This window comes from Halyomorpha halys, unplaced genomic scaffold (assembly GCF_000696795.3).
Source record: "Halyomorpha halys isolate HHAL.00 unplaced genomic scaffold, Hhal_1.1 Scaffold373.1, whole genome shotgun sequence".
NCBI lineage: Eukaryota > Metazoa > Arthropoda > Insecta > Hemiptera > Pentatomidae > Halyomorpha > Halyomorpha halys.
Genome location: NW_027109386.1, coordinates 81,250 through 104,574, shown reverse-complemented (window position 1 = coordinate 104,574; position 23,325 = coordinate 81,250). Strand labels below are relative to the sequence as shown.

Sequence of the window (23,325 nt, the reverse complement as noted above, 5' to 3'; positions counted from 1 at the left end):
TTGAAACGTATCTGGAAAATGCTTTTGCTGGTGTTCTTTTCTACCTAATTATTGCTCAAGAATCATTCTTGGATTAAAAAATGCAAACCCGTCGCATTCCTGTGCACTAAGTTCTTGAGAGTACCTGAAAAGAGGGATTTTCAAGTGGAGTCTTATCTCAGCTTCGAATTTCCGAAATCTAACGCCTTTTCTCTATAAGCATCCTCCAAAAAATACGCAGATGATGGCCTTTATGAGATCTGGAGGACCCCTCCGATAACTGATCACATTTAGATTACCTTTTTTCAGATCACACTTAACATTACACTGAACCTACCATATTGCTTTATATATTAACAAATAGGTACCCTAAGCTTTTATTTGACCTAAACCATATTTTAATTTTGAAGTCTATTTCGTATTGAGAAAGAGTTAATTGACAAATAAATAAATCTTGTACACAAATTAGATTATCAGCAATAAATTTCCTTGACCTTGTTTGGGAAATTCTTTAAATTTGTGGTGTATGATACAACACATTGAATATAGTTCTCAAAGTTCTGTGATGGTAGAGGTTATATTATTGATTTGTGAAGATTAAAAATTTTTCTTGGCCTGCATAGTATATCTCCTACCTACTTTATTTTTCTTTTTTATGATATTTATATTGCAAATATACATTACATACATTTTTTCTACTATATTTTGGACTGAGATAAGATCAAATAACGCCTTCATGTACACAAAAGAAGACAAACATCTTTCTATAATACCCATCAAACAGTATCTATGAAATATTTTAATGTAATTTTAATAATCTAATTCCAAGGTTATTTGACAAAGTAGTATACCATTTAGATTATGAGTAACAAGAGCAGGATAAAATAATTATTTGAACAAGAGTAGTGTTCTAATATATGCTGGTCCTTGGCAGTAACTTATCATTGACAGTCCTTGTAACCGTTCCACATTATCACAGTTTGCTCTAATTTCCTCTAACACCTTGCCAATTACCCCTCGACAGCAATGTACCAATTGTCCCATTGCAATGGCCTTCTCTTGTCATAGTCCTTGTTGAAGACGTGAACAGGAGACCCTGAGGCCTAGCTAGAGCCAATTGCTGCTGCCCTGCTCAGCACTTTCAGAACACAGGCACAATGGGAAATAAGTCTTTATTCACGTATAGTCTGGCCTTCCTCTATTGATATATTTCTATGCTATCATTGTCAGTTTCTAACTGAAAAATTCTTATCTTTTGATATTTATAATTCTACATTATTTAATAATAAATCTTAAATGGGATTATGTGGAATAATATTGCTCATGTTTGGTTTCTCTATACATATTATCAATAAATCATATTATGTGTGGCAGTTATACTTACATAGCTTGTCTAACTTTATTCAAGAAGTCTCCTTTGATAATTTAAGCAATGTGTTGTTCTGTTTGTATTGATTAATATTAATAAGATAAGTTTTGTAACATATTCATGTTTTCCTTTTAGAAATATACATAGTCCTATTTCTTAGTTCATGCTGATCAGATATTCTACAATTTGTTATGTGTTATTTTTAACTAATGTCAATAGTACTTTCAAGGATAACTAACTTTCATTAGCATATATTCGCACAGATCAATACTAATATATCTCTATTTATTTTTTAATAGACATACATTTGAATATATATACTGAAACATTAAACTACTTTAATATTTATATATTTTTTATTTCAAACTTTCAATTTAAATTTTAAAAAATTTATGGAGCCATTAAATGCCACTTTGTTATCATGAATTTATTCAAAATGGAACAAACTATTTATTCCAGTATAGTAATGTTTAAAAAAAAAAAATCATCTCATAATTTATTTTGTAATTCTTACAATTTTCTCTTTTATTTAACCTTATTTTTATTTAGTTTTAAAGGATAAATAAATGAGGCTCACTCCCCTCAAATAAAGGGTTTAAGTTATTTATTTTAATATTAACACAAACTTCAATTATCCAAATTTACTCTAAACTTTTAATTTTTAAACCTCCAACATTTCGGCCCATTTTCAATGAGATAACCTTAATCATTGAATTGTCACAATCTATGAAAATATCTTTTGCAGGTCAATTCCCCATGTCATATTTAAACTACACAATGTCAATAGTTCAGAAAAACAATTTTGTATTGAAATTGTGTGGTTTATATATGACATGGGCAATTAGCCTCCAAAAAAAGAAAGACATTTAATGAATTGTGATTCAATGATTAAGGTTGTCTCCTTAAAAATGGCCTAAGAACCGAAACCTTAGAAGTTTAAAAATAAAAAGTTTAGTGTAAATTTGGATCATTGAAGTTAATTAATAGAAACTTCAATGATCCAAATTTAAACTAAACTAATAATAGTATATATAATATAAACTAGTAATATACACCAATCTCAAACAATCAATATATTAAATCAGTAATCTGATTATTTCTTTAATTTAATTATTATTTTATTTATTAAGAATATAATTTACTGAATTTTTTACTTAAAGATAATGGATGGTTTTAAGGGTACTATCCAAAGTACAACCAATATTACTATCTAATGCTCCTTAATTACACAACCTACAATACCTACACATTGTATCCTTTGAAGAGCACTCTCTAAAACTAATGTTTCTTCAATATTTTCTAGAATGAGGGAAAAAAGCATCCTATGTTTGTTCAAATTAACATATTTCTGTTTTGGTGCAAAAAGGTTTGTTTCTGAGTAAGAACCAATTCATTGACAATGCCATGCCAAGAAACTGTCAGATTAGATCAGAAAAAAGTTTTTATGCTGACAGATCGTAGTTCCATTGTTGGGACCTTTTTATAGTGAACGCTTTTAATAATCATTTCCAAACCCTGCGGGAACAAATACCTCTTTATAGCATCTCATATCTGTGTCCCCTCATCTTCAAAGAGTCTATAATATACTGACCAATGATAGTTTATTCAGACTTAGCCTTATTTTTTTAATATTCACAGCAATTGTTTGCAGAAATTACTAAATTTACTAAATTTCTGTACCTTCAACCACCCTCAATATTCTGGCAATGATTTAATTTTAGGTTTTTTTTTTTTTTTTATCTGAGATGATATTTACTAATTTAATTTAATTTTATCATTGCAGATTGACAGTTCATATTATTTTATTCTAATTACAGTTATTAGTAAAAATATTTAATTATTCACCAGTAATTTCCAAATCTAGTTTTTTTTTTTTGGTTTGATATTTCCTTGGCAAATAACCTTAAATTATATTATATCACAACATAGTAATAGATTATTATAAAACTGTTATCAGTAGTAGTAAAGACATAAACAACAACAAAAATACAATTTTGGAGAATTCTAATTAACTTAACTATTTAGCCATGCTTCAATAAAAATATTGATACAAGAAAATAAGTTAATTAATTGTACTAATAAATTGAAGACACGACAGGATGGTTATGTTTTCTTTCAAGCATATGAATCTTAGAAAATTTTAATTCAATTATAATTCATTCCTATTTTAGAATGAAAAACTTAATTTTTAATTACTGAAAACTACCTTAATTTAATGTTTAGAAAAATTAAGCTAGATGGATTATTTAAAATAATCTTTCCGATAAAAATTTCTGTTCTTTCTAAAATGTCATATTGCACCTATATTTATTCTATCTACAATTATTGATTTACAATCAACTGAATATATGTTTTTCATGGTTATTATTATTATTAGACTAATATTTAATATTTAAAATTACTGTTACAGATTGCGGCGAGAGAAAAGGTAGGCAACGCAGGTAGTGCACCAATCACACTTACTGTTGTACTGACTGATGTCAATGACAATGCTCCCAGGCTTCCAATGATACCGCCTGTCTCAGTGCAAGCTGGTGAAGGCCATAGGAAAATTATACAGGTATCAGTTTTACTTTTCTTTTCTTGTTTTCCCTCTATCTGACCATTTCAAACATATAGGGTGATTAACCTACACAACACGACTCTATTCTAGCCTAAGTGGAAAAGTCAAGATTTGTTCTATGGGACCATCATGAAATAAATTTCAAAGCATCTAATCCAGAAACAAACTTACACTGCTTTTAACCTGAGGTTGCGAAATTGATGCCCTATACTCTCAGCCACCATGTTCTCTAGTATGAACTTAACACAATTATTTTGTGCAGCTTTTAGTTTTATTTCATTATATCACTACAGTTTTTCTCAATTTTTTTTATCCTGAATATCCTATTTTGCCTTAAAACTTTTTTGAAGAAACCCTTCCTCTACATGACTCAATAAAATAATTTGTGAGATTCCTCTATGTTTATCAAGAAATCTATGCATTTCTTACAAAGTCATATGGGTTAGATCTAATCATATCTTCAAGTCTTTCTTTTTCTAATAGAATTTGTATTTTTATCATCCTCTAAGCACAGATAGCTGACAAAATCTTCAACTATTATTGTTTTTTAAGATGATATAAAGCGTCATGCAAAGTCCTATTATTATTCTCAGCTTTTTATTCATCAGGTTAGGTAAAATTTAATTTCTCATATTGGATCAAATGAGGCAAAATACTAAGAAAATAGCACTAAACATTAGAACAGCAATTTTACTTAATTCTTGATCAAATACTGATGCAATTTAAATTGGTGATAAATTATATAAATAATTTAATTAATTACAGAGTACACTGACTTCAAATATTTTTAAATTGTTGTTATGTGCTTGAGACTAACTAATTTTAACAGAAACAACTTTTATTCCTTATTATTACGTCATCTAATGTTTTAAATATCTCAAAACTCCATGTTCGACTTACACCACTATTCAATGGCTCAATTAATATATGAAAAATTGTCATTTTTAAAAATGCTAAATTCGTCAAAAATACATAGTCACTGAACTGTTTTTGAAGTTTTTTAAAACTTTAATTTATTGAAAAATTGATCTTAAACATGAAATTAAATTCTGACTTATTTGATTACTTCAAACAGAAGAATTTATTTCAAATATATCATTGTTAACTTAATAATAATAAGTTTAATTTTTATTTTATCTTTGGTAAAACAATCAAAGTTTGTAAACTAATTTTTTTTCACCCATAAGATAGTCTAAATTTTCTAAACATTCTAAATTTTACCCATTACTTTACCAGGAGTAGTGTTTCATTAGTTATTTATTTATTTTGTTAATAGGTTAATGCTACTGATAACGACTTGGGAGACAATGCTAAGGTATCTTATTCCATCTACCATGTTTCCAATAATGGAATGAACAAGTTCACAATAGACCCTCAAACTGGAGAAATAGATAGTGTAGGGAAGTTAACTGCAGGAGAACAGTATAGCATCACGGTCCAGGTAATAGAGCTCTATATTTCCCTACTCTCAACTTTATATCTGTGCCTAAAAATTAAAATTTCAATTTATTGTTTTGTCTTTTTTATTTAATTCAAGTATTATTAATAATTTAATCAAGATTAATATTTATTTGATTTGTATAAATTAATTAATAAATAAATGAAGTAACAAGTGAACTCAATCTAGGCTACAGATACTGGTGGAAAATCAGGACAAACTGTAGTAGAAGTCAAAGTGACTCCAGGAGCGAACACTAAGACTCCTGTGTTCAAGAAGGACGTTTATGAAGTCACCATCAGCGAAGGAGCACCTATCAATTCCACAGTGGCCACAATTACAGTGAGTTAAAAAATACTTTTTACAAATATATGAATATCGCTTTATTTTATTTTGTCCTCATGATCATTATTAAATAAATAACGTTTAATTATTTTTCATTCAAAGGCAGAAGATCCAGAGCATGAGATGGTTTCCTACTCCATAATTTCAGGGAATGACCTTCGGCAATTCGCAATTAATGACAAGACTGGTGTAATAAGTGTGATAAGAAAATTAGATAGAGAGGACTTGACTCGATACGAATTGGTATGTTCAAAGAATATCTATCTTTTATTATTTTATGTTCTCAGATTCTCAATTGGATGCCAAATTCATTGATGACTGCTTCCTAATACTTTGCTATTATTTTCTTTTTAATAAATTCCTATCATAATCATGAGTAATGATCCTAAACCTTAACAACATATCATTCATATTAATTTCTATAAATGCTTTCAGGCTATTGGTGTAATATTACTAATAGTATGCTCTCATTGATTAAGTAATTGAACAATTATGAAAATATGAAATAAAAACAAAATAATATCTAAAATGAATCAAAGAAAAGCAAACAGGCACAAGTGGAAATTCTGCGAATAAGAGGTTTTTGCTTTCCACCTGAGCCTGAACATAATTTAAATTTCATTATTGAGACAATTCTGGAATTATCAATTATTTCATGCTAAATTATAAAAATTGCCACAATTATTATGTATAATTTCAGACGATAAAAGCAGAGGATGAAGGAGGGCTTTCAACAACTGCAACTGTCAACATCCTTGTGTCTGATATAAATGATAAGAATCCTGAATTTGTTGGTGAACCGTATAACTGGACAGTGAAGGAGGGGCTGATTGGCGCCCACGTAGGAGTCGTACAAGCCACCGATGCTGATGAAGGGATGAATGCCAACATCACTTACTCGGTCCCCGATGAAGTACCATTTACAATTAATCCCCAGACTGGTACTATTATGACATCTACATCACTAGATTATGAAAAACAAAAGGCGAGTCAATAGTTAATTTTTGTGATTAAATATTAATTTATTTATTATCTAATTGTTGAATTAATAAATTAATCAACGAGAAATATATAGCAACAAACTACATTGGATAAGTAATATGATAATATTCTGTCCAATATTGTTTTAACATTTGTAGCGCTCAGTTCTAAAACATGATAACTGCAAAAATGATAACTTTTGTAATGTTAAAATTTCCTTAGTTATAATGTCAACCAGGAGTCACTTAACATTCTATTCCTTGTATTTATTCATACCTTCATTCCAACATTATTCTCTTGAGAATACAAATTTCCTAAAGATTTTTTTCAAAAATTATTAAAATCACCCTTAGTAAATCAAATGATATAAAAAATGTTGAATCACAATTAATATTAGATACCAAGTTTTATGACCGATTGGCTCATTTTAAAAAAAAAAATTACCTTCCAAAAAACAGGTATAGTAAAATAATTTTAATTTTATTATATAAATTAGTCATTCAGTTGTAAACATTGTTTCTATTTAGCATTTTTTGTGAACTGACTTTTTCAAAATCTTTAAGAAATTTGTTTTCTTAACCCGGCAGGAGTATCCTACTTTTTTGTCCCCTAAGAGGTGTCCTGTGAGCATTTATCTTATGGTAGATAATTTGTACTATTTATTTTTGTATAATTGGATGTGATGATGGCAAAAAGCTTTACAATTACTTTCAACGCAATTTGAAATTTAAATTTTAAATCAAAGCTCTTCCTTCAGGGGCTGAAGAATCCAGATTTCGTAAAAAGTCTAAGATCTTTTTTACCTTTGTTCGTGATTTAAATTTTTAGAAAGCAGGTGTCTAGCTGAGCAAAATGCTCAAATGAGTAAAAAAGATATGACGTGAGGAGTGTACTGGTGAGAGAATGCTGAGTCTTACCATTGCTACAGGGCTAGAGCAAAACTGAATTGAGTATAGGTGGGGCTGAAGAGGTAGTAACCTAAAACAAAACAGATAAAGTACAAGGAAAATATAGACTTTTATTTTCCAATAAGAGCCAAATGCTCAAGGTTACACCTTATTAAAAGAATTATATTGAATTTTAAACATTACAATTAACAAATATTTTATCTATTAAAAAGTTTTCATATTGTTAGTTATCATATTTTATTATATATCTTGACTTCAAACTTCCATACAATAGAAAAATAACATCAATGCTTCATAGATGTTTTGAGGTTTCATTATGAACACTTATGTAGTTACAAATATCATATGCTAATTAGTTGGCTGTACTGTTCAAAAAGCGTGTCATTGATTAAATATTAATTTTAAAAAATGTACTTTTAATATAACAATCAAAGTGTTCATAGTCATTGAATTTCTGTAACTAGCTATATGAATTCTTAACTTTTCTTTATAAGCAAGATAAACCTTAGAAGTGAATCCTTTATAGAAATTAATAATTTTTTTTCTGTTTGTATAATTGTATTTTTATTTTATTATTATTTTTTGTTTTTTGCAGGAATATAAATTTGTTGTAACTGCCCAGGATGGTGGCACTGAACCAAGGATAGCTACAGCTACTGTCACAGTTAGTATTATTGACACAGAGGATGAAGTACCGGTTTTTCGAAGAATGTTATATGAAGCAACAGTTCCTGAAAACACTGCAGATTATGTTGTTACTACTGTTAAAGTAAATATTACCAATATGCTGTTTTAAAAAATTATATTCTTTAATTTATTTCGATTACTGAAGTATCTAAAATTTTATATTCATATATAAATTATGAAATTTGTTAAGGCTGATGATCCTGATACCAAAAAACAAATTACATATGTGATAAAGCAAGGCCCATTAGACTTGTTCACTATCGATCCCAATAATGGAACTATTAAGACACTTCAAGGTTTGGATTTTGAATCTGAGCAAGAATATGAATTAGTTGTCGGAACCCTTGAAAATAACACAACACATAAAGGGGCCACAGCTACTGTTCATATAAAAATTAAGGTAATATTTTATATTTACTCTTATTCACTAACTTATGTTAAATCTTTTATCTAAATAATTAAACATTATTAAATTTATACCCAACTCCTTAAACTTACAGAGCTTTCAATGTATTATTTGAACAGTTTTTATCTCATTTAAAATAAAAAATCTTTTTTGTTAAATTGAAGGATGTCAACGATGTCCCTCCAGTATTCTCAACAACACCAACACCAATCACATTGAATGACAATGTCTCTATTGGAACAGAAGTGACCAAGATGGTGGCTACAGATTCTGATGGTACTGCTCCTGGGAACAAGGTTTGAATGATCAACATTTATTGTTAACCTAAAAGCTAGCTGAATACCCTTTTAATAAATATCTTTCTATTTTAGATCCGTTATGAAATAATCGGTAGAGACAAAGCGGCTAAATATTTCCAAATAAATCCAGATGACGGAACGATAACTGTGAAAGGTGATTTAAGAAATGAATCTGACAATGAATATCAGGTCAGTTAAATTGAGGTTTTATATTTTTTTCCCCTCTTATTTGTTTTCATTTTTTTATTTTGCTTATTATCAGTTGACAGAAGAAGTCAAATAAAATTTAACTATTTATTTTATCTTTATTTATGAAATCTTTAATAGTATATGTCATTGACAAATATAACAGTGAAAAATAATCATGTTTTTTTTATTTGATCCTTTTAATTGCCACTATATGAATGTTATATTTTATATCCATTTAGTGTCTTTTAAAAGATACAAAAATATTCCTGGAAGCCCTCATTTCTGTCTTCGTCATATTCTGTCAAAACTTAATTATTTATAATTTATCACTAATACCATGGTTAATGTTCATTAAACTATTTATAATTACAGAAAATCAATAATTTTGAATTATTTATTACATATTAATTAATTAATCTGATAGATATATAATGTTATGTATTCTTTGGCTCTGATGTATCACTACTATACAGTCATAATTTATATATATATTTAGTTCCCTTTGTGATAAACAATATATTATTATTATTTCAAATTTATTATATACTAAATGTGTTTCTCTTAAAATCTTTCATAGATCGATGTGAAGGCATCTGATATGGGAGAACCTCAGCTAAGTTCAGTAGCTTCAGTCACTGTTTTTGTGAGTCATGTTGCTGCTACAACAGCTCCAATTCATCTTGGCTTCGCTGAAAATAGTTATACATTACAAGTAATCATTGACTTATTTTAATAATTATTAAACAATAACTGAATGTTGAAACAATTCCTGAGTATTAATATAGAACAACCAGTGTCATAATATAATAACCATACCAATCTTTGCACTTCTTCTATTTTTTAATATTGATGTTAATGTAGCTATTCTCAACTACCAGTTCACTTGTAGACATTGTCTAATGTATATTATTTTCCATATGTACTTTAAAATCGTGATTTTTCCTGATTATGATTTTTAATAAAAATTTATGACATCTATAGAAATAACATTTCCGGATTCTTTAGAATTTTTCTTTACTCAGTCTTTTAAAATTTTATCAAGAAACTAGTGAAAATTGGGAAAGATAGATACTAACCATGGCATGGGAAGTTTTTGTTTCCTTATTCTGAACATAATGTTTTGCCAAAAGCTAATAGTCATCACCAAAGTAAAAAATCTTTGTCATGTTTATTTATGAAAATATTAATATTAATGAAAAATAAATGAGGAATGCTATGAGTAAAAATTAAATAGCAATGGTTCGAACAAAAACAAAATATGTGGTAATTGATATGAAATGGGTTACATATTTACAGCAAAACCATGAACCCACATTAGTCATAAATGATTTGATTTAGAAATATTCTATTAATTTTATTTTATTCATAAAATATTTGCACAACAAACTATTATTAATTTTTTTCTGCTCAATATTATATCACTTTCCAGTACTATTAATATTAAATAAAAATAACAACACCTCAATATGATAAAAGTTTAAATTTGTAATTGTTGTTTGTCTCTCTTTGAAAATTTGGAATATAAAAGTTAGATATGTCTAAAAATATATCTACCTAACATCTATTTTCATTTACCTCTTTGAATATTGCAGTTTATGGAACAAAACAATTGTAAAAAAGAAAAATTTTGCTTTACACTTTTTTAAAATCTCATGCTGTAGACAATTTATTCTATTGATAAGTTCAATTTTCGTAAATGTATTACTATTGTATATTTATTTATTAAATTTTCATTACAATTAAATTTATTTACTGACCTTATCAGTAATTATAGATAGTATTTGTAGAGTATTTTCAAGCAAATATTATCTAGCTTTGTTACTTTATTTCTTTAGATTCCCGAGGACACTAAACCTGGGTCCCTTCTCAAATCCTTCAGGTTGATAGCAGCAACATCTGTACCTGACATTCCTCTTCGCTGTTCTATCGTTGAAGGGAACAAAGACGGTATGAGAATTACAGTTCATTAAATATTTATAATTGATACTCTTTCTATTTCTGTCCTTAACTTATTAATTTGATTAATTATAAAATACCATCAGCTATTTGTATTCAAAATAAATCTAATTAGAATTCATTTTAGTTTTAAATACAGGATGCCCCAATTTTAAATTTCTACCTCTCTGACTTTATTTTACAATTTAGTATTATGGGGTTCCCAACTTTTCAATATTGTTGGTTCCAAAAAACCAAGGCTCACATCAATTAGCTTTGAAGATTGCATGTATTGATCTTCAAGTCCTGTAGTGCTAACCAAAGCAAACAAAATATTATTTCCTACCAATTATGTCTATTCAGTAAATAAAATAATCATTTATTAATTAAAAAGTAGCCTCATAAAATCTGAATTCCAGGTATGTTTCAAGTCAACATCACTAAAGAAAAGACTTGTGATTTATTGTTGAGCAATGAAAAACAGCTAGACTACGAAAACCAAACTGAGTATACCTTAAAATTAAGATTGGATTCGTTACCTGATTACATAAACCAGAATAAGAGCATAGCAATGGTAAGCTAGTGGAGTTTGATTTATCAATACAATTATAGAAAAAAAAAAATATGTATATATATTTATTTCATTTGGATTTTTCTAGGTGAAAATTCAAGTTCTCGATGTAAATGATAACATTCCTTTATTCATTTATCCTTCTGTGTCATCTCTTATTAATAAGGAAAAGTATTACGGTGCAGTAGCAAAAGACAAGAAAGATGTTAGACAAGTTTTACAAGTCAAGGTATTGTTATTAAAAAATTCATATTTAGATAAACCTATAGGTTAATAGTTTTAATAATTATGAAACTAATATACTTATAATATAGGCTGAAGATAAGGACAGCAGTGGCCTGACTAGTCTGGAATACAGTTTGGTACCTTCAGAATTTTCTGATTACTTCTTCATCGATCCACAGACCGGTAGCATAAAGACAAAGAGACCACTAGACAATATAGAACCAGATCGACTGCCACTCAGGCTGACTGTTCTAGCCAGTGATGGCAAAGACAATGCACATACTGCTTCAGCTTCTGTAGTTGTGAGTTTTGTGAAAACATTTTTAAATTAGTAATAGAAAAAAACTTTAGGTATTTTATTTATAAATTTAGTAGAAAGAGTTTTGTTTTTCTTAGTTTGTGTTTAATATAGATTTAGTAAACAAAAGAAAAAGCTTTATGTTTAGAAAACATTAGTCCACTTCACATGCCTGTTCATCAAGTACCTGTTACCCTCAGTAATGATTCATTTTTACTATATATTTGGAATTTTCTTTTCTTTTCTTTTTTTTTAAACCTGTATCCATCATTTCAGTTTGTAGTAAAATATTTATCATACTCCTTTTTTTACAAAAACTTTCTATGATTCTGCAATTTCTGTTTTATTGAAAATTACCCTAGAAAGTTTCATTTAGTGGAAAATGACTTATGTTTCCAACAAATATTTTTGGCTACTCTTAAAAATTATAAACAATAATTTTTATTCAATAATCACAAACATAAGTATCAAAATAAATTATAGGTATATTTAAAAAAAAAATTGCCAAAGAACATTACCCAAAGAGATTTATTCAAGTTGTCACTATACAAAGGATTGGCCATTGACTGCTTATTATTCTCCCACAGAAGGTTTTTTCCACTAAAATTTTTTGGTTTGCCAGTAATGACTCTGAACTGACCATATCGTACCCCCAAAGTTTTATTTATCAAAACTGGTTCCAATGTGGTGTATACAAAAAAAAATAATATGACCATTTTTAATCAAATATTTGTATTATTATTTCTTTGACATAAAATACAATTAATACTTAAAGTTATAGTCCATTATTATCAACCATTATCAGCCATCTGCTAGCCAATTGCTTGATCCCATGTTGACACCATTCTTAGGGATGGCTGTCAAAGAACTCTTGGATCGCAATTTCAACTTCCGCAAAATTATCAAATTTTCTTCCTGAAGGAAATGGGCCATAGATCAAAACAAGTAGTAATCTGATGGTGTGAGGTCTGGACTATATAGTGGGTGAGGCAGAATTTCGAACCCAGGAAGCTCTTTAAACTTTCTTTGGTCCAACGGGAACTGATTGCTGATTGCTAAGGAGTAAGTTCATGAGGGACCAATTTTTTTTTCACCTTCTCCATGGAGAGTAGATGGCGACTAACAGTATCTTTCGACACATCACATTTCCTGGAAAGTTCGCGAGTACTTGTGGACAGATTTGACTCAACATCTTCTTGCAGATCTTCATCAATATCCATTAATGGTTGCCCGAAGCCCTTCTTCTAATGTTGTATCTCCACTGCTAATTATTTCAAACCAACGTTCAGTAATGCCTTAAAATTACAAGAGCTTCATAGGACATTGTCATGTTTCTTCTTTGAAACAAATAACTAAACTGAGGTTTTTTTTTTAAAGAAGTTGAATGGGATTAAACAAGCTTAAAGAATACTCTAAAGAGATTATTAAGTATTAAATAGGATTAAAATATTTACAGTCCTTTGAAATTTTGATTTTGATAAAACGGTCATTTTTTTTTTTTTTTATATACCCTATTATTATTTAAGAAAGCAGAATGTCCTAAAAAATATGCAATGGCAATGATAGAGCAAAAATTTTTAAAACAGGATTTTGAGTGACCAGGAAAATTGAGAAAACTGGAAAGTCACAGATATTTTTATTTCTGGAAAAAAACTTAATTGTAAAAATTTTAATACTGTCTCAGTCAGGAAATTCAAATAACAATACTAAAAAATTGTTTCAAAATCATTGTAACAAGCCTAAAAAAAAAAAAAATGCCAAGTAGACCCACATAGACATTATAGTTTCTTTTATAGTATAATTTTTTTTAAATATTTCCAATATTTCAACTAATGATTTGGTTCTGAGAATAAAAATCAAACAGGGCGAGCTGGTTTCAATTGCAGTAGTGTCAGAGATAATACATCGTGATTGTACTGAGATTTAAATAGTAGATAATTATAGCTTGGATAAAAATAGTAGAAATATATTTTATTTTTTAGAAAAAGTTAGTATTTAGCAATATGGTAAAAAAATCATAAGCACCAAAAATAACCCTTTTAGGACCAACAGAAACCTAAGAAATAACTATTCAAAAAACTTTTGAAGTTTCTGAATTATAATTCTTTTAAAAATTGAATCCATATGAAATTTATTTGTTATCAGTTTATTTGATTTTCTAATTTGTAAGTAAAATAAACTTTCTTCCTTTTTTTCTGCTATTTTATACTTAGTTATTTTATTGCAGATAAACCTAATAGATGAAGGTGATAGGATGGTTCTACCTATTCAAAAGATACCTCCTGAAATAGTGGCGGAGAAGGAAACACTGCTTTCAAATCTGCTATCTAAGGCCACTGGGAAGATGGTTGGCATTGACAGGGTGGGACCTTTGGAAACATCTCTAGACAACATAACTCTTACGACAGATTCAGCCTCCACAGATCTCTGGCTTTACTTTATCGATCCTGTTTCTGAGAAGATACTTCCAGTTAATGACTCATGGGTTACAAAGTAAGTCTTTATGAGTGAAAGTTTCATTATAAGTTCTCTGTACCTATGGGTGTGAATTTTACCAAAGTTTTTTATATTAAAATTTGTGAATAATTCAGATAAAAATAATTGTAATTTTAATATTCTAAAAATGCGTTTTTTTCTTTTAAGGATCGTGAAGGATGATCATATCAAGGTGAATATATCTTCTGAAGTGGCTTCGGCTCTGGGAGGTGGTACAGTGCTGCCATTACACCCTCCAGTAAAGGTGCGTGTGATCAGGACGGCTGTGGTTGCCCTGGACTGGGAGGTCTTCCCATATGCTGTCATCCTCATCGCCGCATTGATATTGCTCTTAGGAACTGCAGGGATTATCTATATCTGTATCTCCTGGCAAAGGTTTGTTTCGTTAGATATTTTTTTAGCATAATTGGAAATTTTTAATATGGTTCAACTATTTTTAAAATAAATTTCTTACAGGTATAAAGCTTATAAAGAACGAGTTCAACGGATGTATGTAATGCCGAGATATGATCCAGTATTTGTAGAACCTAATCTTAAAGAATATGAAACACAGGTAAATTTCTAGTTTCAATATTTTATTTACTCTATTGTAAACAACTTTATTTTGCTTGTTTGTCTTTCTATTGAAATTAATTTTAATTAATCAATATCAATCAATGTTATTGAGAAAAACAATTTGGACTATGTTTTAAAAAAATATGTAACAATTAACAGTTTTGTAACATTTCAGCCCTAATGAAAGTTTTTATAATTACTTAAAAATTTTTTTTTTTTTTTCTTTTCTTATTTTCAGCAATATTTACTTCGTAATTTTTCGAGGGCTTTTACGTCTAAAATATATAAATTAATATTATACATAAATTTCTTTTTAAAAACTATTATAAAATTATAAAACTAAAAGGTTCTTTTTTTCATGACTATTTTTTGATAATAAGACTGGGGTGAAGTGGATTATGTTTGAATATGAGCAATGAATTAGGGCCGAAACATTACAAACATGTTATATATAATTAAAACTGTTATGAAAATATTAATTGTTATGAAGTTTTATATTAAAAAAAAAATTGTATATTTGATCCAAATGATTTTCTTGATGATTACTTTGATTGATATTTATTTATTTGATTTAATTTATATATAATAATTTATTTGTTTTATAATAAGGAACCAGAATATGTTTTATGAATCAAATTTATACGATAGCATACAATGTTTTTTTTTCTCATATCTTATTAATAAAAATTGATTTCTTTTAAAATAGATAATTTATTGAAATATTGAAAATTTAAATTTTAAATCTCTCAACAACTATGGTTAATTTCTTTATTTTTAATCTTTGAAATATACTTTAATAAAAGTTATTTCATTCAGGTTCTCCAGATGAGTGTTCCTCTTGATGATAATGATAGTTACCATGACTTACAGCTCGATTTTTCACATAAAAATCATGCATTTTCCTTGGAAAATGTCAGCTACATTACCAAGGATCATGGTGATAATGGTAAGTTTTTAGTTTTGTACTATTTTTTAATTATTTTTAAAATAACATTTTAATTAAATTAAATTAATATAGTAATAATTGTTTAATTTAATGAAATGTAAATCAATTTTCATTAGTATTTTCAATAAAATATATTAATTCAATAAAATGTATACCATTAATATTTTAAATTAAATTATTTGATGATAATATTGTTTGAAAAAAAAAATGCATAACAGCTTTAGTGACAATCATTTTTTTTAATTTATCTCCTACTTTCTTATTTTATAAGTACTTAAAAAATGTACCTATGATGTTAAATTTCTATGAATTTAAAAATTTTCTATTACAATCTAACATAAAATAACAAAATAATTATTGTATTAAATATAATTTAAAAAAATAATTAATTTATTTACTTATAAACTATTGTGTAAAAATATATTATTTTTATCAGGCAGAAATTGATCATATTAGGGAAGAGGACAATCTATAAAATTTTTGAATGTTGTATTCTCTTAGTAGTTGATGGTGACAGTCATAATTTAATGAAAATGGAATGTCACCATGCACCCAATAGTTTTATTTTTACTTTTTACCTCTATTCTACTTTTTTTTTTTTCTCTTACCTCCTAAAAATCTATATTTACAACATATACATATATACAATTGACTTAAGTTAGTATATATTCATATATCTTAATAATCTTGTATTGCCGGATGGCATTCTTACCTCTACTCTATCTTCTACTTTGTTTATAATGTTAACCACTACAATCCATGAAGGATCATCGGTTGAGTACTTTGAAAGGAAGCACTGTTTTTAGAACAATAGCTATACAAGGAGGTGATTTTTTCAAGATTATATCCAAATGCTTTATTTTTCCCCAATTAAGGGTACCCACTTAATAAGGCTGGTTGGCCCCAAGAGGGCTCCAGAACCCACAGGGTTGACTAAGAACTACAGTAACAGAATAAACAATTACCTGTAGCAGCCGGATTTGAACCCAGGTACTTGGAGTTAGTAACACAGCACCTTACCACTGTGCCACTCCTGTCCCTCTACTATATTTATTGAATATATAATAAAATGCTTTATTGTGAGATAAAAGTCTCCTTAGGTAAAGTCAAGTAAAATAAAAGAGTAGTAAAACCAAGGTCTACATCCTACCACTGTAGCCAGTGAAAGGAAGTTGCTCTAACTCGCATGAAAATATACCATACTATCCTCATGTACTTAGTGACATGAAACCTTGTGAAAATGTTGCATGTGTACATATGTATGTATTTTACATATTTTTTTTTGTAATATAGACCTAATCTCTCAATAGCTATATAATTTTAACAAAACATGGGGGTTAATGACCAAAAGGTTTTAGACCAGTAAAGAAGAACAATCAAAATGATAAATAATTTATTTAATTAGATGCTTTAATTGTTCAATGGATGAGTAAGTCTGTATTAACCTAATTAAACTTTCTGGCTTTTAAAGCAATTACACTTGACTAATTGAAAGAAAATACATCTTATTTATTCATTGAGCAATCATTCTGCATGCAGCTCAAGTATATACATATCTTTCATAACCATGCACTTTAATATTTGTAAATACATTTGTTGTACATACACATTAGTTCATAAAAATTTATCCTGATGAAGTGCGACTTCTAGGAAGACACAGTCCTACCAACTCTGAGGCAGCGACAACTACTAGAGCCTCTACTCTAGGACGCCATCGCAATAACCTCCACGATGGTACTGTCAACCTATCGTATGAAAGGTGAACATTATAACGATTTTCATTAATTGTCTCTATTACGTCAAAAATATTTTTAAGTAAAGTATAAGTTTTTGATTATTTACTAGGAAGTTTATTTATGATGTATTTGGATGATAAGGTGAAGAAGATTCTTCTCATGGAGTATTTCATAAAAACATCTTTATTTTATTTTACTACGCTTTGGGGTATTTTCTCCCACCTTCAGGTAATCTAAATGGTTAGCTCTATTCATTTCCTAATCAAAATTTTATCTTAAATATTAATACTTTATATACCCAGTCAATTTTGTTTTTAACGATGTGATTCTTTGATACTACCTTCTGTCTTTCATCTTAGTGCAATTTAAGATGCATTGTTAAATGAAATTCAACTTATCATCCAAATATAAGTGATATTAAACTTTTTCCCCAGTTTAGTCTATAAGTTAAATAAATTATATCTCATAAATGTCTTGTAAAATATTGGTTCTTCTGTTTTCATTAAACACAAGAAAATAAATTTGCTGGATATTTTATATTTACCAAAAGAGAAAAAGCTGTAGAGTTTTTCAAATTTCTGTATCTTTTGAAATATAAAAGCAGTTAATCATTCACTCTAATAAATTAAGAAAAAAAAATTGTACAAAATGAATAAATAATCTTGGAAAAATTGATTTTAATTTCTAATTTCTTTTTCAATTTTTTTTTCATTTATAAAACTACTATCACTTATGTCCAATTGATGCATAATTTTATAAATAGCATTTTTATGAGAAGAGGATAGATAAAAAAAAATTCCTGGTGTTCATGTCTTGTTTGGTTGATATTTCTGTCCATTTCACTATTCAGTTTATAAACTCTAATGGTTCAGATACACTCGGTTCTTAAAAAAATCTTTCTGTATCTGATCTCTCTATTATTCTATACAACTTTATCACAAATGTATTATTGTGATAAATCGCATTTTGTGAAAAGTAACATGCAAAACTGTGAAATATCACTTTTATATCTTCCTGTCACAATACTCAATTGGTTACCAATCATTTTATATATTCTAGCTTTTAGGAATCATGACAAAAAGGAAGAGTTCTTGCTAAATACTTTAAATGCTTAAGCATTTATTTTTATGGGCTGGTCAAGTGGAATACATAAGATGTTAATTCCAATGTATTTTCTTAATTTATTTTTTTGTTTTGAAGTTTTAATAATCTAATACTTGTTTTATTGATTCATTTTTACCTAGTCCCTTAGAAATATTCATGACTTATAAACAACCATCAGTTGCTCAAAATTTAGTTTCTTAACAATTACTTAATTATTCAGCACTTTAATGATACATTAATCATTGTAATTATATTTCAATAGCACATTTGATAAACATTTCGACTAATTTCAGGTCAGAAGATGAAATAGGCCACAATGCGAGCCCGACGAATGACAACATTACATTCCGAGAGAAGAAGGACTACTCTCATTTAGGATTCAACTACCTTATGGACCGATCTACTATAGAAACGACAACAGAACTCTAGTAAATGTGATTTTTTTTAGCCAATGACACTTTGCAGAAACTGTTATTTTTTCAAAAAATGCATACATTTATGAGTATGCTTTGTGCAGAGGATTGAATATATCATAACACTATTCAATTTAAACACGAAGTGCCACCGAACATTTATGCCAAATACCATTAGTGTATAGCTTAAGGAGAGAGTGAGACGTGTATGTATATATATAAACCTATTTTTCGTATTTTACTGAAACCAAGACTTGAATTGAATGAATGTATTAAAAAGACATTTTTTTCATTTGTATACAAAAAATGGAATGAAATAATTTGTCAAACATTGAATGAATTTGAGGTTATAAATGTTTGTAAAATACATATAAATGAGTTCAAACATTTATATGTATATTAATACATTATTAAGTTATTAGGATCTTAATTAAGTTATTAGGATCTTAATACATTATTGTATTCTATTTTACATTTTGGGAGAGATCAGTAGTTGATGGAAAAGAATCCTTTGTGAATTAGAGAGAATGTTGTTATTATAATTTGAAATGTGATTAATCACAATTGTGGTTTTTTATTTGTACTGTTTTAAATTACCATTACTTGTTAATAGTAACATATGTACTAGTATAGTGCTCATGATGATTTATTTTTTTTTATAAGTTTTAAATAAATAATTGTGAACTTTAAAGATGCAAATAGATTTAAGATGGTTGTATGTTTTTCATTATATTTATATATATTTACTTTATTTCTTACTTTTGTAAATTATTGTACTTATTTATTGTAAATATTTGTAAATTATTGTAATATTTGGTTGTGTAAATGAACAATGTGCCTGAAAAATGGTAAATAATGCTCAAAATACTCATTGATTACCTTGTTTGTACTTATCGTTATTGATTTGATTAAGGATTGTAAAATAAACAAAACAAAAAAATGAATAAATCGCACTGTTTAAAAGGCTAAGTTGTAATAAAAAATTTAATGTTTTTTTATTTAATTATTTATTACCCCCATGTCTATCAGTGCTTCAGATTCTTGAAACACTCCTTTGATCAGAAATTGTTGAGAGTATTTTATATTTGTTAATTAGTGACATGCATATGACCTAATGGTTGATGACTAGAAATTTAAGTCTATGTTAGAATGAGCAAGCTCTATTATTATGAAAATTATAATAGAGTTCTGTTCCAACAACTGCTTCTGACTGTCCGGAGCATGCGTAATACGTGGTTTTACTTACCAAAACCTGTACTGCACTTGCTCTGTACAGTTCTGGACGGTCTGAGGTAGTTGTTGGAACAGACCTCTTGTGTACAGACAGACAAGCCTACCCCTATTACAAGGGGTAGGGTTGTACTTACATTTAACTGAAAATCTTGTCAGTGTGTTTGGAGGGATTGAAATACCAGAATGATTTCATTTGCATTTAAGCATAAAGGTATAAATACAATCTTACCCAATAAATATTAATATAATAAAATATATTACTTATATTAGTATGTTCTGACTCAATGATTACAGAGATTCAAAAGCTTGAAATGGTCCTTATCTCACTTTCTCTTTTTTTAAGAGAGATACAGAAAGAAAAATAATACTTTATATCAAAATCACATAAAACATAAATCTAATATCCATTTCCATTGCATATACATATATAATGAAATAAAGTAATAAATAGTAAATATTTTAAGGAAATGGTAAACATTTAGAACAGGACTTGTTCCTTAAACCATTCACTTTTTCACAATGTATTTTATTGTAAAATTGTTCAACCATTTAAATATACACATTTTAAGTAGTAAAATATATATGGTAATGGATTCTAGTGAATAATTTTAGTTTGAATAGTTTTAATTTGATTGATACTAATTAAATAAGGTAGCAAGTGCCACGTGCGTTTTACTTTGTGGCCCTAAAACTGATTTTTGTCTTAGGTAAACAGAATTCTACAGGACCTTAAGACTTGATTTAACGAGGCTATCGGATTTTCTTTTAATTATTAGTCTTAATGGTTGTCTAAAGGTAGTGCCACTTGCCTTTCAGGAAATTGCTTCATGACCCAAAAACTGTTTTTTTGTAACAGGAAAACAGAATTTTTCAAAAGTTGAAGGGGACTAGCGAACCTAATATATATTTTATGAGATATTTAGTCTATTAGCTAAACTATTAACTATTAGTCTTAAGTGATGTCAACAAGCGCTAACTGGCTGTATGGTCAGAATCCCCTTCATGGCCCCAAAACTTGATATTCCTGTTAGGATAACAGAATTTAATAAGAGCTCATGTTAAAGTAGGTTCTCCAGCAATGCTAGCTAATATATTAGATTTTTTTTAGTTTGTTATTTGGTATTTAAGGTCATTTAGGGACCTTATTTATTCTCCCCTTTAAGGCAAAAAGGAGGAGTATTTTCGTTTAATAATTTCTAAACCTGCCTTGCCTGGTGAAACTCCTTCCTCCAAGATGCAATCAAGAGGATTTACTGTTTTCTGATTGACTGTGTGTAGCTTGCCCTTCTTTGGATTAGCCACCATCCTCTAATACCCTTTCACTAGGCAGCTTCTCTTCTGTCCTAGGAGAAGTGGATTAAGCCAACTATGTCTCTCTACTGCTTCCTATCCTAAGGATGATCTATCCCAAAATAATAAAGAGGATGGATTCATAAGAAGCAAAGTATGCCCCATTGCTATGGATTTATGCCCATCTTGGGATGAACTATCCTGGCTCCTTTGGAAGAAAGACAAGCAATTAAACAAGTCATATAAGCCTATATGTCTTCTCCCCACTATGTGCAAATGTTAGAGAATCTGCTGGTCACAAACCAGTTTCCTTAGAAACATGTATTCACTTAAGGCAAGATAAATACAGGAACCCAGCTGATAGTGCGACATGAAGTTAAAGAAAGGGCAGAGAAGTATGTAATGTTTCTCCTGTTTGACATATCCCCTGCATTTGGTGGTCGAGTGTACAAGTGTACAGTTCAAAAATTATAAAGCTCCTAACAACTCGTATGACATTAAGTGGAGCTACCTCCATGCAGAAGATATTGTGGAAAACAAGTTTTCCAAGGGCCCTGTCCTGCCCAGTAGACATTGATCTTCAGCAAGTCAATGAGAAACGGGCTAAAGAGGAGAGGTTTTATGCTAAATGGCTTACTTTGACGATATGGCCGAAGGGTGGCCTCGAACAGCAGAGCCTGAAAGAAGAAGCTTGTCACTGCACCAACCTAGATGGAGGATGATGCCAGAGAAAGATGTTGAATATGACTTTTGTCATGACTCAGATCATTCTCTTGAGAGCTATGTCATGACTCAGATCACTCTTGAGGGCTATGTCATGACTCAGATCATTCTCTTGAGGGCTACAACTGACAGGTTGGATCCTATTACCCTTAGTAAACATATAGAAAGGATATACCCAATTGAGGTTCTCATGTATCTTGGTATAATGATTGGAAGGAAGACCTATGTGATGCCTAACTTGGACTACATGAGAGGTAGGGTGACTCAAGCTCGTAATGGACTCAAATACTCAAATTGATCATTTATATCAAAGTGATCATCGGTACATAGAGATATGTGTACCCTGAATGGAATTAGAAACTCCAACCTAACTCTGGTCTATTAGGACCGATGATGACCCAAGCAGAAGGGAGAGGATCGATCCTCTGAGAAAAAAAAATTAGAATTGAACTGGCAATGGATGATAACTCCAACAGGCGCTATCATGAGATTGAGATATAGATATTGTTAAATATATTTTGAATAATGGCTATCATATAAAAAAAAAAAAAAAAAAAAAAGGCTGAAATATTCCAGTTCCAAGGAATAAGGTATCCTAAAGGAATTGGTTATAAATGGTTGAGAAATAAATTTAAA

At 28.8% G+C, this 23,325-nt stretch overlaps 1 protein-coding gene across 4 annotated transcripts in view; it reads left to right on the top strand.

Moving 5' to 3' along the window:
* Positions 1–20,439, top strand: part of LOC106681895 (cadherin-99C) — a 430,333-nt gene extending 409,894 nt beyond the window's left edge. For 3 of the 4 annotated variants that reach the window (XM_014422456.2, XM_014422455.2, XM_014422458.2), the window contains 20 exons: positions 3,759–3,908; positions 5,188–5,352; positions 5,539–5,691; positions 5,797–5,937; positions 6,395–6,679; positions 8,179–8,352; positions 8,461–8,670; positions 8,841–8,972; positions 9,048–9,164; positions 9,742–9,876; positions 11,000–11,111; positions 11,519–11,673; positions 11,759–11,899; positions 11,985–12,197; positions 14,421–14,686; positions 14,837–15,064; positions 15,146–15,242; positions 16,061–16,190; positions 17,829–17,949; positions 19,324–20,439. In XM_014422456.2, the coding sequence (XP_014277942.1) occupies positions 3,759–3,908; positions 5,188–5,352; positions 5,539–5,691; positions 5,797–5,937; positions 6,395–6,679; positions 8,179–8,352; positions 8,461–8,670; positions 8,841–8,972; positions 9,048–9,164; positions 9,742–9,876; positions 11,000–11,111; positions 11,519–11,673; positions 11,759–11,899; positions 11,985–12,197; positions 14,421–14,686; positions 14,837–15,064; positions 15,146–15,242; positions 16,061–16,190; positions 17,829–17,949; positions 19,324–19,459 (3,261 nt within the window). In that variant the 3' untranslated portion in view covers positions 19,460–20,439. The remainder of the gene's footprint in view (positions 1–3,758; positions 3,909–5,187; positions 5,353–5,538; positions 5,692–5,796; positions 5,938–6,394; positions 6,680–8,178; positions 8,353–8,460; positions 8,671–8,840; positions 8,973–9,047; positions 9,165–9,741; positions 9,877–10,999; positions 11,112–11,518; positions 11,674–11,758; positions 11,900–11,984; positions 12,198–14,420; positions 14,687–14,836; positions 15,065–15,145; positions 15,243–16,060; positions 16,191–17,828; positions 17,950–19,323) is intronic. The other variant, XM_014422457.2, reaches the window with a different exon arrangement.
* The last annotated feature ends 2,886 nt before the right edge of the window (positions 20,440–23,325 follow it).